The sequence below is a fragment of the Leuciscus leuciscus genome, assembly GCF_965113295.1.
Source record: "Leuciscus leuciscus genome assembly, chromosome: 2".
In the NCBI taxonomy this organism is placed as follows: Eukaryota; Metazoa; Chordata; class Actinopteri; order Cypriniformes; family Leuciscidae; genus Leuciscus; species Leuciscus leuciscus.
The window spans coordinates 1,403,415-1,423,230 of record NC_138726.1 but is presented as its reverse complement, the minus strand read 5'-3'; the positions used below and the strand labels follow the sequence as shown (position 1 = coordinate 1,423,230).

General features: G+C 40.0%; 1 protein-coding gene across 1 annotated transcript in view; it reads left to right on the top strand.

The window, feature by feature from the left end:
- The first annotated feature begins 4,117 nt into the window (after positions 1-4,117).
- The window catches only part of camk2d1 (calcium/calmodulin-dependent protein kinase (CaM kinase) II delta 1), a 90,002-nt gene continuing 74,303 nt past the window's right edge, over positions 4,118-19,816 (top strand). Inside the window, 2 exon segments of the mRNA XM_082160984.1 lie at positions 4,118-4,399; positions 4,895-4,989. Of these exon segments, the coding sequence (XP_082017110.1) occupies positions 4,338-4,399; positions 4,895-4,989 (157 nt within the window). The 5' untranslated portion in view covers positions 4,118-4,337.

Genomic DNA, 19,816 nt, shown 5'->3' with positions numbered 1-19,816 from the left:
ATTAAATCATTCTTCGTACAAAAGTAAATCTTCTGAAATCTTTACACAGATCTCTCTGATCATAAACTGAAGTGACATGAGATGATATGAGGAAACTGACTGTGTTAATATTCGTTAGTTTAGATGAAGGGGAATACTCACAATATAAAGTTAAGAAAACTAAACCGAGAGAAATATGTCTACTACCTCAGATTTAACGTTTGATCTGTGCATCAGCATCGGGGAAAAACAATCTCGGTCAGGACAGAGAAAGCTGTGCAAAACTTGCATGTACAAAAGTAACAGTGAAGACTTCAATGTAAACACAGCTTTTGTGTCTTTATCAGCTTTTCCATATGATAATCATCACAATTCATCGCCCTGATGATAATCACAAATGGCCTACTACTGCTCGCTCCATTTCTGTAATTCAACGAATGAGTGAGTCTCTCACCCGTTGCTCTATAGTGTTCTTCGTCAATGGCCGCTTGCTCCCCTGCTGGTGAGGCTGTCTACAGCTATGGAGATCATCAATCGGCAATCTACTGCTTTTCCTGCAGTTCCCGGATATCAATGTTGAATTTTCTGTCGAATTTGAACCACTGAATTTGTGGAAGCAAAATAAAATGGACCGAAAATTGCCAGTCGAATATTATAGGTTGTATTTTTAAACCGAATGAACATTTTGGAAGTGCAATCTGAAAGGTGAATATGGATTATTGAATTTTTAAGAATGAAAACGTGTGTGAAATGTTTTGCATTGAAATATTCACAGCTTAAATATACAACCATGTTGAATTTCAGCCCATAAAAATGCAAGCCCTGAAAATATAATGCATTAAAATGCAAGCAGGGTTAATGCACTGCATATTTTTACTAGTGCAATTCAACAAGCTTTTTAGTTTCAAAAACATTTGTCATTATTTTACTTCCATACACTAATATTGACACCATGTTGAGTATTAGTCACCAGGTTATATCTTAATCTTGCCTGTATGGATTTGTTGATTCAGTTCTTTTCAAATGTTTTTAAAGTGTTTCAAATAACTTTTATACTGCAGTTAATGATTTGTTTTGTTTTTTTAGCAAGTTTTCATAATTGTTTTTTTTAATGCCAAATGTTTACTATACACGCAGGCATGCAAAAGTTTCATGCTGAAGTTTTACTTGACGATACGTTTTGAGAAACTGTTTAGAAGTGTTTGTCAAGGGTTTTATTAATTAATATGAACATGAGCATGGAATAGTCTTATGCTAGATCTATTTGTTGACAGACATTTGATGCAAGTTTTGAAAATGTTAACATTACATGTCACAGATAATTATTTATACACGCATGTACATGTCTACATGTACGTATGTTTGTGTGTATGTAGGTTATACTTTTTTAGAAGTAAAAACATTTAATGTTGCTTTCTATAAATAAAGAACTCAAAAAAGTAGATTCTCTTTTTACACTGCTTTTTAAAAAGTGCCTTTTAAAAATTGTTACTGGGGCAGTCTTCTCAAAATTAGTTGATACAAGGATACAAGTAGCTATGTACGTTTGACCCCACGATGACCTAAAACTAGTTTGGTGTGTGTACGTTTGATCCCCACGATGACCTAAAACCAGTTTGGTGTGTGTACGTTTGACCCCACGATGACCTAAAACCAGTTTGGTGTGTGTACGTTTGACCCCACGATGACCTAAAACTAGTTTGGTGTGTGTACGTTTGATCCCCACGATGACCTAAAACCAGTTTGGTGTGTGTACGTTTGATCCCCACGATGACCTAAAACCAGTTTGGTGTGTGTACGTTTGATCCCCACGATGACCTAAAACCAGTTTGGTGTGTGTACGTTTGATCCCCACGATGACCTAAAACCAGTTTGGTGTGTGTACGTTTGATCCCCACGATGACCTAAAACCAGTTTGGTGTGTGTACGTTTGATCCCCACGATGACTAAAAACCAGTTTGGTGTGTGTACGTTCGATCCCCACGATGACTAAAAACTAGTTGTGTGTGTGTGTGCGTTTGATCCCCACGATGACCTAAAACCAGTTTGGTGTGTGTACGTTTGATCCCCACGATGACCTAAAACCAGTTTGGTGTGTGTACGTTTGATCCCCACGATGACTAAAAACCAGTTTGGTGTGTGTACGTTCGATCCCCACGATGACTAAAAACTAGTTGTGTGTGTGTGTGCGTTTGATCCCCACGATGACCTAAAACCAGTTTGGTGTGTGTACGTTTGATCCCCACGATGACCTAAAACCAGTTTGGTGTGTGTACGTTTGATCCCCACGATGACCTAAAACCAGTTTGGTGTGTGTACGTTTGATCCCCACGATGACTAAAAACCAGTTGTGTGTGTGTGTGCGTTTGATCCCCACGATGACCTAAAACCAGTTTGGTGTGTGTACGTTTGATCCCCACGATGACCTAAAACCAGTTTGGTGTGTGTACGTTTGATCCCCACGATGACCTAAAACCAGTTTGGTGTGTGTACGTTTGATCCCCACGATGACCTAAAACCAGTTTGGTGTGTGTACGTTCGATCCCCACGATGACTAAAAACTAGTTGTGTGTGTGTGTGCGTTTGATCCCCACGATGACCTAAAACCAGTTTGGTGTGTGTACGTTTGATCCCCACAATGACTAAAAACCAGTTGTGTGTATTGGCGGACCTCAGATTTACACAAGACCTGAAATGACCCCACAAGTAGCCACTGTGTCATGTTTGAAAATTTTATAGCAAAATATTTGTAATCTGAAAGGACATTTTCTAAACTGATATTGTATTAGTTGTCATAATATTTTTTTTAGGTCTTAAAGTTTATTAGAAAGGGTGGTCCCCATTATGTAGCATTTCTGACAGGTGACCCCCACAATGCATATAAACAAGTATGTGTGTGTGTGTGTGTGTGTGTGTGTGTGTGTGTGTGTGTGTGTGTGTGTGTGTGAATTCACTTTCACAAAATAACCCTTAATAAAAATCCACAATAAAAAAAGTGAGAAAAAAAAAGACAAATAGACCTAATTTGAAAAATCAGGAGGAGCGAGGGAGCTTTTTGTCAGTGCACTGATTTTAAGACAGTCGTGGATGAGGAGGAATTCTGCACCGGATTTACAGGATTAGTATTTTAAGAGGATAATTGGTCATCCAGTTACCTCAAGGTGACAGTGCACAAGGGTGAACAGACCTGTATCATGCTCCCATTTAGACTAGAGTTACATAACAGTCTGTCAACAAGTCTATCCGCACACATTCACGAATATCCTGCAATATAATACATGATAAACTGTAGTGTTTTCAGACTCTGCACACGCGCGTTTGTGCCGCCAGATGGCGCTGTTACATCGCATTCAACAGCAGGAAGCGAGATATGAGAAATTAAGCGGAGTTGGGAAATTCGATTCATTTTAGCGAATCGGTTCGTTAGAATGATCTGATCAAATGAATCGATTCATTGTTCCCCGAATGGCATTTTAGCTTATTTTTCGAAGTGAAAGTAATTAATTTCAAGCCTACTGCTGTTTATTCGTGTTTTTAATGAGCTTCAATGATTGAGTGAAATGTTGCAGTATATGTGAAACATCACAGTTTCAAAAGTTATTAATAAAGGCTTCATATAAATGTTTTTTTTTAAATTATTTTATTTCTTTACTTGGCTGTGGGAAAATGAAGAAGAGATGAGATAAGAATCTGATACGAATCAACTTTTCAGACAAATTCTAATAATGACAATATAAATTCGAATGAAATATTTTGTATGAAATTAGAAAAGAACGAAAAAAGTTCTCAATCTTGTGTCAAATAACAACTATCAATCAAATGGAGTTTATTTCTATTTCTAGATTAAACGTGCACAGTTCTCAGAAATGTAATATTTGTGTTTATCTTGGGTTCATACATTCATTTTTGCAAAATGATACCATTTACGGGAAATAAAACTACTTATTTCCCTTATGGCAATATGTTTTCTAGAATTTGACTCTTGTAACAAAGAGTTCCTCTTTTCTATAATCGTAAATTACGAATTTTAGGCATAGATAACAGCCCATAATAGCTCACAACAATGAATCCCCTGAGAATTACACACGTTTTGCGAATCGGCTCTATCGAATCAGTAAAAAGAACCGGATCAAAAGCACAACACGTTCGCGAATCTCTGATCAGAAGAGGTGCGGCGCTTCAACTTCAAATAGTGTCAACCCAGAGTCAGTCTCTATCTCACACCTGAGAGAGGATTCGAAGTGGCAGACCTGGACATTTTCATTTCTTTCCTCTGTTGAAAGCTTCACTTTTGGTCTGCATTGAGGATAATCAGGAAGAGTGACCGCAGATTTGACTTTTGCGCTCAGATTCTCAGCATGGCTTCAACAACCTGCACCAGGTTCACCGACGAATATCAGCTGTACGAAGAACTGGGAAAGTAAGTTACATTATTGGTTAAGTTAAATTATTATTAAGTTACACTGGGAGAGATTAGTTAAACTCAGACGCTTCAATCTGAGGTGTTTGAATGCACTGACTCTACCTGATTACTTGACATCTTCATGTTAGTTCCTACCTGATTACCTGTTAGTCTTCCTTCATGACACTTTCACAGAGACAATCGAGTATTCTGCTGTTTTGTATAATTCTTTTCTCGTTCTTTGGCACACAGCAGAATCCCCCCTAATGTAAACCCCTAGGTTTGTATGTTTCCTAAACAGAGTTGTGTTGATGTTGAGAAGCAGGAACACACCTAACCTATTCAACACAAGGCTCTCGTCTGGTTTCAGAAAGTCTAATAATTTTCTTTAAAAGTGCAGTAGTATTTTCAGAGTGAGGAACTTACAGGAGCGCCTTTAAAATTATGCATCCTGCAAAGAAAGAAAATAAAACATGATTTATTTATTTACATTTGATCTTTTTTGACTTTCAGAGGAGCATTTTCTGTGGTGAGAAGATGCATGAAAATCTCTTCTGGTCAGGAATATGCTGCCAAAATCATCAACACTAAAAAGCTCTCTGCCAGGGGTGAGTACATCTGAAGATACAGTGATGAACTCTCTCTGCATCTGTAGCTCTGACTCACACTGATGTCCAGTTAATACACAGGATTGGTTCATTGAGGGTTGCGTTTAACCACAGTTAGGTCATTGTTTTTGGTTGCGTATACAAAACCACAGCTTACTGTTCTTGGTCTTGTAGTGTTTATTAAATATTTGCAAAGGCTATTAATATTGTTCATACTCAGGGTTGTGTTGGGCTGAACAAACCGTTAGCCTTAGGCATTAAAGAGGTCATGAACTGCATTTTTGACATTTCTACACTGATTTTAGCCCTAAGTGTACGGGTCTCTTTTAAGTCTTAAATGTAAACGGGTATGATTGGGTATAGGGGTGTAACAATGTATCGTGTCACAATATATCGCAATGCGAAAATGCAACAATATGTATCGTGGATGGTTCACCCAAAATAAAAATAACTGTGTGAGAAAAAAATTCAAGTTTTCAGAGTTTTAGTGTCAGTACTATAATAAACTACTATATAATGTGTAATAATGCAATGGGGGAATATTTGTGTGTCCTGATAATGCCAAATGTCTAATGTTACCAGTAAAAAGTGACAACATTATTTTAAATATATCTAGTCAGTGACAGAGATCAAGCATATTCATCTACAATAATTCTGTATTTTCAGCTTTAGAAACATGAATATTGTTATTCTGGTGTCTCTATTGTCCTGTGCTTTGGGTTTCAGCACCAAGTCCAAGACTACATTTACACACACAATGTAATATCAAATGTACCATTTTATTCAACAGTACAGTTTTTGTTAACCTTTTATCATATGTATTTGAGTATCGCAATAATATCGTATCGTGAGTTCAGTATCGTGACATGAGGGTCTCGTTACACCCCTACTGGGCATCACAGGAATTACACATCTTTATGTTAATGCTCTGCTCATATTCTTTTGCTTCTTGTAAAATAGGTTCCATTTAGTTCATTTTAAAGGGTTAGTTTACTCTCCCTCACGTCGTTCCAAACCCGTAAGACCTTCGTTCATCTTCTGAACACAAATGAAGATATTTTTGATGAAATCTGAGAGCTTTTTGTCCCTCCATTGACAGCAACGTCATTGCAACTTTCAAGGCCCAGAAAGGTAGTAAAGACATCGTTAAAATAGTCCATGTGACTACAGTGGTTCAACCTTAATGTTATGAAGCGATGAGAATACTTTTTGAGTGCAAAAAAACCCCTAAAATAACGACATTATTCAACACATGGACTATTTTAACGATGTCTTTACTACCTTTCTGGGCCTTGAAAGTTGCAATGACATTGTTGTCAATGGAGGGACAGAAACCTCTCAGATTTCATCAAAAATATATTCATTTGTGTTCTGAAGATGAACGAAAGTCTTACGTGTTTGGAACGACATGAAGGCGAGTAATTAATGACTGAACTTTCATTTTGGGGTGAACTAACCCTTTAATTTCAATGCTACTTTTGATCACGAGAAAGTTGGCTTAACGCTTAAAATAATCACTTGTAGTAGAACTGAAAGCAACCTTTAGAAGCTTTATCCGCCCGTTATAGAGCCGCCCTTCGCTTCCCTTTGGTCCTTCATGGGTCGATCTGTCAATATCCGAGTAGGCTAGCGGTGTTGTGCGTTTCACATGAGTGGATGTTTGCTGAGTGCAAGCGTGGGACGGCTCCGGTGTGCCTGTATTGACTCATACTGTGTCTTTAATAGACTGTCAAACGAATGGAAGAAATCAGGCCTTTGTGTAAAGGAGAAACCACTCACTTGAGGAATCTAAAGAGAATCTGACAGCAACAGCTGAAGGTCGACCTGTAGCAGAGAGTGCTGGGGTGGGGTACTTTTACACTGTTTTTAAAACCAACAAAGTGAACTGAAACTTGGACCTGAGAGTTATTATGACGCTGCTTTCAAGTATGTTCAGTGTGCCATGAACTACGTACAATATGAATGCAAAGATGACTGGGACATTTTTCAGTCTATTTTGGGTCAACTGAAAATTCGGCTCTTTCAAAGAGGACTCAAGTGTGAACACCTTTAATGAGTAATTCTTTCCGTTAGCAGCATAACACAGGCAGAACATGACTTAAAGCTGCTCTGAGCGATGTTGGGTGACGTCACTTCTTGTTGACGTTCGAAGTATTGTCAAACAAAATGGAGGCTAGCTCGACCCTCCCTCCTCCTCATCCCGTCCCCTCCCCCTCCCTCCTCCTCATCCCGTCCCCTCCCCCTCCCTCCCGTGCTTCCTGAAACAGTCATGAACCATTTAGAAAAAACAAACTGGATCTACACACCTGTCCAGCAGAAACACAGCCTCCTGAATGTCGGATCGGAAGCCCTTCAGCCGGCGGAGTTCTCGCCACCTTTTGAACGCTTTTCCGATGTAAATTCTGGACTTTGCGCGTTCCTTCTCCTTTTCCCTCTTCTTTGTTATTTGTTCATCGGAACGTCGTCTCTTTGGTCATGTGTCGGCCATATCAAAATTCTCAAGAATATCATTTTTTAACGTTAGTTGTTGTCGTTGTCTAGGACATCTCTCCTCTAGCTAACTTCCCTCTTCATGCTTCTCTCTCCTCCACCCCCCACACCCCCCCCCCCCCCTTCATGTGCATGTGCAATAACCCCCCCCCCCCCCCAAATCATTCTTGTCGGTGATTGGCTGGAACACTGTTTGTTATGTTTTGTGGTCCAGGCTGGGCCAGTTTGTTTTTGTTGCTGTTTGTGGAGCCTGTGGTGTCTACAGAGACGCGTGTCTTTACAGTGTGTTCAGGGGACAGGCAGCGAGCGGATAGGGAGGAGATGTTTGCTGGATGTGACAAAAAAAAATGTTTTGGCCTAAAAAAACTTGTGACGTCACTTAGAGCACCTTTAAACTGGAGATAAAAGACATAATTTGCTAATTTTTATTTTTGCACTTTTGTTGTATGGGTGTGCGACATGACCAAAATCTTACACCGTGATATAAGACATTATATTTCATGATAACAATATGTAATAATTTTATTCTAGTTATAAAAAAAAAGAGGCAAATACTACAAACTATAGGACCAATGCAATAAAAGCAAACTAAGATTGTCAAGTACAGTAGGTTTATTTAACATAAGAAATACTGCCGAAATTGAATAGTCATATGTAAAAGCCGTCAAGCATAGTCTTCTCTATATGAATTCAGTGTAATTTGATTCTTATAAAGATACAAAAGTTATTCAGTGAAGAGCAGTGAGTGATTGTATCTGTCTTTTGTTGTTTGATTAACGTTACTGACACAGACAGCTGCAGGTTTATTAGGCTGCCGTCACTTTAAATCTATGATGTGCGGTTTCGTATAGACTAGCGATAGCAAGCTATAGCTTTGAAAGCATAAGATCTCGACCGCCTCCTCCAAAACACATGAACGCGCACAACCAGAGCAGAGTCTGCAAAGCGTCACGAGAGACGCCGTCTAATGACCTCACGTCTCAAAGTACATAACATTACAGTAATGATAAACGTAAACAACGTAAAGAGCTCCGACCTGTACCACCGACTGCTGCAGATTCATTTCACCGCTGATAGTGTTCCTGTAGAAGGCCTGAGGCCACGATATATTTCATATCTTAAGACATCAAGGGCTTTCACACAGGAACGTTTGCCGTGTCATCGATGCCCAATGTCGTTAGTGTGGATTTCACATGTACCGGATGTGGGCCGGATCTGGGCCGACACGTTGCTGTCTGGGTGGTGTAATGGTGGAGAAGTACCTGGACTTCAGCGTCGGCCCATCTATCGCTGTTTTCCATGTTCGTAGAGTTAGTTTGTGGAGTAAATATATAGGTTTACGCTGGTGTTTCACGTGCGCTCGGCCAGTCGAAGTACACTTATGTCACTGGTAGTCCCTATAGTGCTGGTTTAGACCCTACTCTGAAGTAGGACCGTATTAAGTCCCCCCAAAATGTGTTCCTATAACTAAAATCGTTCCCAGTATCGTACTTCCGATAATAGTTGGCCTATAGGAACTATGAAAACATTCCTCTGGTTCGAAAGCCCCTATTACATCATAGTGACCCCCCAGGGGGAACTCTTTTCATGTTTGACCAAAAAGCCACATATACAGGTGCTGGTCATAAAATGTGAATATCATCAAAAAGTTGATTTATTTCAAGAATTCAACTTAACTGGTGAAACTAGTATATTATATAGACTCATTACATGCAAAGTGAGATATTTCAAGCCTTTATTTGTTATAATTTTGATGATTATGGCTTACAGCTTATGAAACCCACGAAATCAAAGTCCCAGAAAATTAGAATATTACATGAAATCACACAGTAATCACACAGTAATACCATGGTCATTGAACCAGGTTTTGGTTCTTTTGGCAGTTAGGGTTAGGGTTAGGCCTAGGTTCTATCCGGCCCAGATCCGGCCCACATCCGGTACACACAGACTCCACACGGCCCAGATGTGTCCCGGATCTGGATCTGCTGTGATTCCAAATCAATATAGGCTGTTCTCCTTTCTTGTTTTGCACGGGTAGAAGCCCATAAAGACTGAGGCAGTGTTCAGTGATAAAAGAAATCGCAGTGAGCTGCTTTTATTTCTTTAATCCTGCTTAGGCTTTGACAGGCTCAATGCAGGTGTGTGTGACTGAGGTGGTCAAACCAGGGAGAACGAGCAGTTATTAAGAAACTAAAGAAATGATTTCAACACATGAAAACCATCGGTCTGTCAGCAATGAGTGGAATATGATGTAGATGAAATGTTTAAAGACAATCCAGAATTCAGGTATTTTAGTTGTATATTAAGTTTAGTTTTGTATTATTTTAGTAATTATTTGTGATGCCCAGTAGGGGTGTAACGAGACCCTCATGTCACGATACTGAACTCACGATACGATATTATTGCGATACTCAAAAACATAAGATAAAAGGTTAACAAAAACTGTACTGTTGAATAAAATGGTACATTTGATATTACATTGTGTGTGTAAATGAATATTTACTTGGTGCTGAAACCCAAAGCACAGGACAATAGAGACACCAGAATAACAATATTCATGTTGCTAAAGCTGAAAATACAGGATTATTGTAGATGAATATGCGTGATCTCTGTCACTGACTAGATATATTTAAAATAATGTTGTCACTTTTTACTGGTAACATTAGACATTTGGCATTATCAGGACACACAAATATTCCCCCAAATATACATTATATTCAACATTATATATAGTAGTTTGATGTAGTACTGACACTAAAACTCTGTATTTTTTTTATTTTGGGTGGACTATCCACAATATATATTGTCACTATTGGTATTTTTGGTATTGCGATTTATTGTTACACCCCTAATGCACAGGCCTGGTAATTTCTAGTTTTATTTATAATGTTGTCATGATTAACAGGTTCAGAACGTTTGTGTGGATGAAAGGTTCTCCGAGGTCGTTGACCTGATCCATAGTGCAGAGTCCACTGACAAGGTTTTCGTTTCATTTAATGGGATCTTTAATAGGTCATGTTGGGAAAGCAGTGTAAACCTGAGAGAGAACCAGGTTATAGAAACATCCAGGACAGCAAAGTTCAAAATAAGTTGATTCTACTGGAGATCCCAAAGCTTTGTAAAGAGAATAATCACATTAAACGAGAGCCTAATAACATCCCGCCTTAGTTGTCATGGTTATTCATTTGATCTCATCATTAAGTTCAAGTGTGTGTGTGTCTCGTTATCTCTACAACTTAACTTCAGTTCTGTTTGAGTTTCACTGGCGGGTCTCATCCGTGTGTACGTTGTGTTGGACTGCTTATCTGAGTTGGAATTTGCCTTGTGTGTTAGTAAAGCCTTTTTATAATCAGAAGAGCGTGTGGGCGGAGTCTCTCTTCAAATCTGCACTCGCAACCAAATCAATCATATATCACAGCCAATCAGAAGAGTGTGTGGGCGGAGTCTCTCTTCAAATCTGCACTCGCAACCAAATCAATCATATATCACAGCCAATCAGAAGAGCGTGTGGGCGGAGTCTCTCTTCAAATCTGCACTCGCAACCAAATCAATCATATATCACAGCCAATCAGAAGAGTGTGTGGGCGGAGTCTCTCTGCAAACGCACTGCACTCGCAACCAAATCAATCATATATCACAGCCAATCAGAAGAGCGTGTGGGCGGAGTCTCTCTGCAAATCTGCACTCGCAACCAAATCAATCATATCACAGCCAATCAGAAGAGTGTGTGGGCGGAGTCTCTCTGCAAACGCACTGCACTCGCAACCAAATCAATCATATATCACAGCCAATCAGAAGAGTGTGTGGGCGGAGTCTCTCTGCAAATCTGCACTCGCAACCAAATCAATCATATATCACAGCCAATCAGAAGAGTGTGTGGGCGGAGTCTCTCTGCAAACGCACTGCACTCGCAACCAAATCAATCATATATCACAGCCAATCAGAAGAGCGTGTGGGCGGAGTCTCTCTGCAAATCTGCACTCGCAACCAAATCAATCATAAACCACAGCCAATCAGAAGAGTGTGTGGGCGGAGTCTCTCTGCAAATCTGCACTCGCAACCAAATCAATCATATATCACAGCCAATCAGAAGAGTGTGTGGGCGGAGTCTCTCTGCAAACGCACTGCACTCGCAACCAAATCAATCATATATCACAGCCAATCAGAAGAGCGTGTGGGTGGAGTCTCTCTGCAAACGCACTGCACTCGCAACCAAATCAATCATAAATCACAGCCAATCAGAAGAGCGTGTGGGCGGAGTCTCTCTGCAAACGCACTGCACTCGCAACCAAATCAATCATATATCACAGCCAATCAGAAGAGCGTGTGGGCGGAGTCTCTCTGCAAACGCACTGCACTCGCAACCAAATCAATCATAAATCACAGCCAATCAGAAGAGCGTGTGGGCGGAGTCTCTCTGCAAACGCACTGCACTCGCAACCAAATCAATCATATATCACAGCCAATCAGAAGAGCGTGTGGGCGGAGTCTCTCTGCAAACGCACTGCACTCGCAACCAAATCAATCATAAATCACAGCCAATCAGAAGAGCGTGTGGGCTGAGTCTCTCTGCAAACGCACTGCACTCGCAACCAAATCAATCATATATCACAGCCAATCAGAAGAGCGTGTGGGCGGAGTCTCTCTGCAAACGCACTGCACTCGCAACCAAATCAATCATAAATCACAGCCAATCAGAAGAGCGTGTGGGCGGAGTCTCTCTGCAAACGCACTGCACTCGCAACCAAATCAATCATATATAACAGCCAATCAGAAGAGCGTGTGGGCGGAGTCTCTCTGCAAACGCACTGCACTCGCAACCAAATCAATCATATATAACAGCCAATCAGAAGAGCGTGTGGGCGGAGTCTCTCTGCAAACGCACTGCACTCGCAACCAAATCAATCATAAAACACAGCCAATCAGGAGAGCTTGTGGACGGAGTCTCTCTGCAAACGCACTGCACTCGCAACCAAATCAATCATATATCACAGCCAATCAGAAGAGCGTGTGGGCGGAGTCTCTCTGCAAACGCACTGCACTCGCAACCAAATCAGTCATATATAACAGCCAATCAGAAGAGCGTGTGGGCGGAGTCTCTCTGCAAACGCACTGCACTCGCAACCAAATCAGTCATATATAACAGCCAATCAGAAGAGCGTGTGGGCGGAGTCTCTCTGCAAACGCACTGCACTCGCAACCAAATCAATCATAAATCACAGCCAATCAGAAGAGCGTGTGGGCGGAGTCTCTCTGCAAACGCACTGCACTCGCAACCAAATCAATCATAAACCACAGCCAATCAGGAGAGCTTGTGGGCGGAGTCTCTCTGCAAACGCACTGCACTCGCAACCAAATCAATCATAAACCACAGCCAATCAGAAGAGCGTCTGGTCTCCAGTTTAGAGAGATGAACAGTCTGCGTCTGGTTGCCTCCCCTGTTTGTCTGATTTTGGCCCTTTATTTTGAACATGACGACTGATGCATTCTCCAGATGGATTGCACAGGTGGTCACTTTTAGATTGATATTATATAAATATTCAAATTAATACATACTTTAACAAACCACAAGAGAAGATCAGAAAAGGAAAAGTGCCATTGAAATGTTATTCAAAACTCTTAAATAGCTTGTGAAAATGTGTCATGCACTTAAACTAAAGATGATGAATTGATGGAATGATTGCTCCGGTCTCGGGAATTAACTTCACTTCAGAGCCAAATTAAGTTAACAATGTCCTGGAAGCATTAACGTTAGAAAAGACCCAGTTCTATTAATGTTCACACTGTCCCTGAAACAGATGGACATGTTCTGTCACTTTTTGCATCCTATGTGTGGCTCCAGTAAAGATGAATGTGTTTTCTTTGGGTAAATCCACGGCTCACAAGAATACATGAGAACGCTGAGAACCTCTAGACACATTTTACATTACACGTGTATAAGTCGATCCTTCACTGATAATAATGATTCTTTTGCTACAGAAAAAACAAATGTAATTTCTACATGAAAAAGTGAGTTCAGGCAAGAATAAAAAAAAAACAAAGTAAATCCTGTATTTGCACTCAATTCAAGCTTGTAGAAATTAAAGCGTAAATCTCAACGATATAAAATTAAGTAAAACCTACTTATCTTTTCTAATACTGATTTTCCCATGATGCACTGGGGCATGAATAATTAGTAAAATTGTATTATTTAGATGTCTCTAAGTAAAGCATACACTTTAAAAGTGTGGTTAAATTCAATTTGATATTGTTTGAGTAAAAAGTTAATTTTGTTAAATTGACTTAACTTAGTTAAGTAGATGTTACTTAATAAACTCTATATGTGAAATTAAATATTTTTAATATAATTAAGTAATATTTACTTAATTACTTAAATTAAATGTTAAGTGTCAATTAGTGTCAATAGTAAGTAGGTTTTACTTGATAACAACAGGTAGCCTAAGTTGTGCAGAGCAGTTGCAGTAAATTTTACTTAATTTTACTTATTTTTTTCAATGTTTCAAACTCAGCTCATGGCGCAGATTTCTTCCTCCCCAACTGAACTAAATATTAATCCTTCTCCTTATTCTCATAATGGTACAGTAATTTATTAGCAGGCGTGTGACAAATGCAACACAAATCCACTTTTATATTGAAATAGATCTGAAAATATGTGGCTATCTCCGCTTCATGCACTCGTACACACACATGCCTAACATTACGTAACCGCGATTAGCTCACCAGAGAGAAAACCACCGCTTACACGTACATAGACTGCACATAAAGACAAAAAAACGAATAGTGTTTGTTTTGGCAAACCTTCTATTCTCCAGTGAATTCATCCCTGACATGCTGCAGTTGCATCTAACAAATGTTGCACACGTTTGCATTGGTTATATTTCACCACAGGCTTTCCAGCAGCAATGCTCGTCTAAAAATAGCCAGTTTACAGGCAAACCGTGAGATATTTCACTCGTAGAAGCTGGTCTCACTATATCCAAACACTGTTTTTCCTGGCATTTTCTTAAGTGTTTTCTTCCCACACGGTTTCAGTGTCAAGCATTGGTTAACTTCTCCTCGTGTGTGTTTATATCCGAGACGCTGACTTCCTCAGGAGCCTCGCCAATAGTTCAGTGGAAATATCAGTGTTATGTAATGCAACCCAATACTCTCCATTCACAAATCTATTGTATGTTTAGTGCTAACCTTGTGGTCGGTGTATTTAGTTTTCTCTGTTGATGGATTCAATTTAGCTTGGATTGTTACACAGTTGCAGTGGGTGCTTTCACACATGCTTTATTTTCTGGGGGATTATGATCGTTTAGAGATCATGAACAGAACCTTGACAGAATCATCTGGCAATTTTCCTGCGGATGATGTGATGTGTGTGTGATACTCTGTGTTGTGTACAGTGAGGGCTTGTTCACACAGTTTTGTGTAGTTCACTAGGATAAATTGAAGCACATCAATGAGTTTATTCAGTCAATTTGTTTGCATTATAGTTCATGTGCATGTCTTCTAATCGGATAAAAAATGATCTGACTCAATTGAGTGCATACGTTTTTTTTATTCACATTTTTATAATTCATGTGCATGTTGGCATTTCCATCTTCATGCAATATCCTAAATTTCGCATTGAAATCGGTGGATGGAAACATGGCTTATGTCGTTCATGCACATGTTACCCATCACACAAAGCCGTCCAAACGCATGCTCTACACCAGGGGTTTTCAACCGGTGGTCCGCGGCCCCCTGGTGGTCCATGACTGCATTGCATGTGGTCCGTGACATGCATTCCAGCCTACGTAATTACAATATTATAATCACTTTTTTTCCATAAAAAATAAGTAAAGACAATCACTAACAAATACATTGGCATTCAGTAAAGTGTCAAACCCATAAAAAGTAGAACCATTGTCCGCTTTACATAAAACAAATCACAACATGACCTTGTGTGAGTGAGTGAGTGAGTGAGTGAGTGAGTGAGTGAGTGAGTGAGTAAGTGAGTGAGTAGCGTTCACACCAAACGCGAATAGAGCGTCTGGCGCAAGTGATTTTCATGTCAAGTCAATGTAAAGACGCGGTTACGCGCATCTGGAGGTCCTGCAGCGCGAATGAGGCGTTTAGCGCGGCGCGGTCGCGCGAATGAGGAAAATTGAGCGTCTGGCGCGATACGCGCGAGTGATTTGAGGGTGAGAGAGCGAGAGAGAGAATTCTGATTAGTCGAGAGGATGTATCGCGTTTAGGCTAAAAATAGGGTTGGCGCTTATCGCGATTTGGAAAGAAACTGCATCTTGCAGTAGCCTACATTTTAAACAAGGAAATATAGCGATTTGGCACGAAATGCTGATGGAGCCGTGAATAGGTTCAGTACACAGCAAAATGACATGACAAACTTTTTTTTAAATTTTTTTATGCCATTTCCTCAATTCGACGTCTGACTGTGCTATCTGACAAAGGAATCCACACACTACACACACAGACACACACAATAGTGGGCCGCCGATTTCTTGTTAGTCAGAATGGTGGTCCCTGGCACAGAACCAGTTGAAAACCCCTGCTCTACACTTCAGTGGCCAGCACATGATGTGTTGAGCAGAGTTACAGATGTGCAGATGAAGAAAGCAGAGGTTCCTCTGGTAATTACACCTGTCTGCATGTGTCCTCATGTTTAGAGCGATAGAAGAGCTCATGAAGACAAGATAATGAGTGCACTGTTTAAAGGCCTCAATAATGAGGACGATTTACAAGCCGTTCTTGTGCTGTCATTCTTTACTGGGAGAAGAACACACTTATAACCATAACAGAGTCCGTGTGGTATTAGACAGCTTTGAGTTTTATTATAATCAGAGGCATTTTTAATCGGTCTAGAGGCCTATTATCAGTAATGACATTTCACACTAATGAGCGAGTTTTGAGCGGTACGATCAACAGATGGGCTTTTGAGTTATAAACATCATCTAACACTCAAAAAGAAGCTTTAGGAGACAAAACAACTTGAAGCATCAGCTCTTTTACTCAGCTTCATGTGACGTACTGCTTTTATGGATTAAATGTGGCAGCAATCTGATGAAAAAGATGTTCGATAAATATGTTGCCGCATTTATTCTTCTGTCATGACAACTCTTGTTATTGTTATTAAATGTTCTTGCTGGTGTATATACTCGCGCTGGTCAATAACTCCACAGATGTGTGTGCAGATAACACATGAGCCGTGGCAGATCTCGGGCGGGTGGAGCTGGGGAGGTGGAGGGGTTCAGAGGAACTGCAAGAGCTTACACAGCAAACCATCAGATTTAAAGCCCACTGTAGTCAATCACTGTAAAACTCATCTTTGATCAGCAAAATGTTTTTTCCTTGAAAATAATTCTTCATGCCTTAAAGTAGCAGAGTAACTCGACACCCTCGCCTCATTTAGTATACACGGTTCTATGAATATGCAAATGAGCCCCATCCAGTTTAGAAACGGCTGGGATTTCCTTGAAAACTGAAAGTTGGAGAGAATCAAACAAATGAGGAACTTGAGTTTGTTCATTTACTCAAACAGAAACCATCAAGTTTAGTGAAGTTACGGTAAAACCCAGACCCGTCATGGAGAAAAATCAAGTGTATGTTTCATGTATGTGATGAATTGGTGTGTGTGTGTGTGTGTGTGTGTGTGTGTGTGTGTGTGTGTGTGTGTGTGTGTGTGTGTGTGACCTCCTAACTGAACTCCTTTCCACAAATTGAACACAGAAATAAAAACAGTATAAATAACAAAAATAAATAACAGTTTTTTCTTAGTCTTATTAAGTGCAAGTGGAACCATATTCAAAGTACTGTAGCGCACAGACTCTTTATAATTGTTGTGAAACTAGGGTTAAGGCGGTGAATTTCGGAAAAAGGTTTTAACAAGATTTGTCAATTAAAAAATAACTAAAAATGAATGTGGGGGGAGTCTAGCACTGCCTACACGGCTCACCAGATGGCGCTCCGCCGCCCACCGGTTGAGAATCACTGTCTTAAAGCGTATTAAAAACACCACAGACATATAACCAATGTGATCGTCAACCAGTGGATCGCTGAGCTGAGCGAGTGAGTGGAGGCGGGGCTCATTTGCATATTCATAGAAACTCGAATGCTAAATGAGGCAAGAGTGTCGAGTTACATTCAAGATATTTAATAAAGGAAAAAACGCTTAAATATGTAATTTTGCTGATCAAAGATGATTTTTAAAGGGACACAATGATCGACTACAGGGGGACTTTAAGAACTATTGTACACTGCCAGAGAGGACTGTGACTGTAATACTAATGATAGTTGTTGTAAATAACTGCACTTGAAGCTCAGTACATTACATCTTCTGTGTCTGGCTTGGGAAAACTCTTACGAATTGACATATGAAGACGTCTACAGCTATAATGGCGTGGCTTCATCATTTCATAATTGCCTTGGAAAGAAACTGCATACTAGACATGCTTCATTAATACCAACATTCAGCTCCTTACTTCAGTTAAAGAGTCTTTAATAATACGAATTCATACAGCCCATTATATAATGTAATACATGGCAATATGCCTGTGAACACACACACACACACACACACACATCACACACACACACACACACACACACACACACACACACACACACACACACACACACACACACACACACCAATTCATCACATACATGAAACATACACTTGATTTTTCTCCATGACGGGCCTGGGTTTTACCGTAACTTCACTAAACTTGATGGTTTCTGTTTGAGTAAATGAACAAACCCAAGTTCCTCATTTGTTTGATTCTCTCCAACTTTCAGTTTTCAAGGAAATCCCAGCCGTTTCTAAACTGGAACCAACATGCCCTCTAGCCGCCAGTGGAGAATGACAGGAATTCTTGCTTGCCGTTCATTAGCAAGTCCACACATGCGAAGAAGACAGACAAAAAATATGTATGGAGTCAAAATGAAAGAAGAACGAGACCGAAACACGTTAAAATGAATCCAAATCAACACTTTTCCTCATGGTTGCTATGGAGACTGCACTACATTCCTTTGGGGATTTAGATGACGTAATCCCAGATTCTACACCGCGACACACACACACACACACACACACACACACACACACACACACACACACACACACACACACACACACACACACACACACACACACACACACACACACACACACACACACACACACACACACACACACACACACACACACACACACACACTCTTTGGCTGTCACTGTAATACAGAGCTCTCATTCTGAAAGCTTTGCCTGGAACAGTGGATTCAGTGCCATAAATGTCACACACACATCATCTCACTTCAAGCTATTTTAGTTTATTTTAAACAAAAGTTGGAAAATATGTTGCACTGAAAATACAATATCTGAGTCATTCATTCTATGCAGTATTGTATCAACATCTTAAATATTAAAATGACAAAGTTTAAAGATGGAAATCATTGGTTGTTGTCGTTTATCATAAAACCACAGATAAATTCTATGTCGAATCAAATAAAATATTTCTTTAGAAAGTTCGCTTTTGGAACGTCTATTTGACGCTTTTCTCATTTAACACTCTCACCCAGATTTGATGTGCAATTGATTTGTGATTAATTAATCGCCCCATCATGTAATTAATTAGATAAAAATATGAATAGCTTGACAGCCCTAATATACTGTATGTGTATATATATGTGTGTGTGTGTGTGTGTGTGTGTGTGTGTGTATGTATATGTATGTATATGTATATATATGTGTGTGTGTGTGTGCGTGTGTGTGTGTGTGTATATATGTGTGTATATATGTATGTATATGTGTATATATATGTGTGTGTGTGTGTGTGTGTGTATATGTGTGTGTGTGTATGTGTATGTATATGTATGTATATGTGTGTGTGTGTGTGTGTGTGTGTGTGTGTGTGTATGTATATATGTATATGTGTGTGTGTGTGTGTGTGTGTGTGTGTATGTATATATGTATATGTATGTGTGTGTGTGTGTGTGTGTATATGTGTGTGTGTGTGTGTGTGTATGTGTATGTATTAGAGGTCGACCGATTCATCGGTTTTGCCGATTAATCGGCACCGATAGTTGATTGGTGGAACTATCGTTATCGGCAAAAATACATACCGATAGTTTTTCCTGGTTGCGTCCGTTGCTGGAGCGGCTGAGAAGCGCGCGCTGTCATTCATTACACAGTAAGAGAGAGCTGAGAAGGGTCTGCTGGCATCATGCAGTACAAGAGCGGCCTCTAGAGGTGTAATAAAAACTATCGCTGATGCCTCGTGTTGTTTATTTCGACACGTGATGCTGCGTGCTGCACTGAGAGCACATGCTGCGTGGAGAGCGCTGACATCAG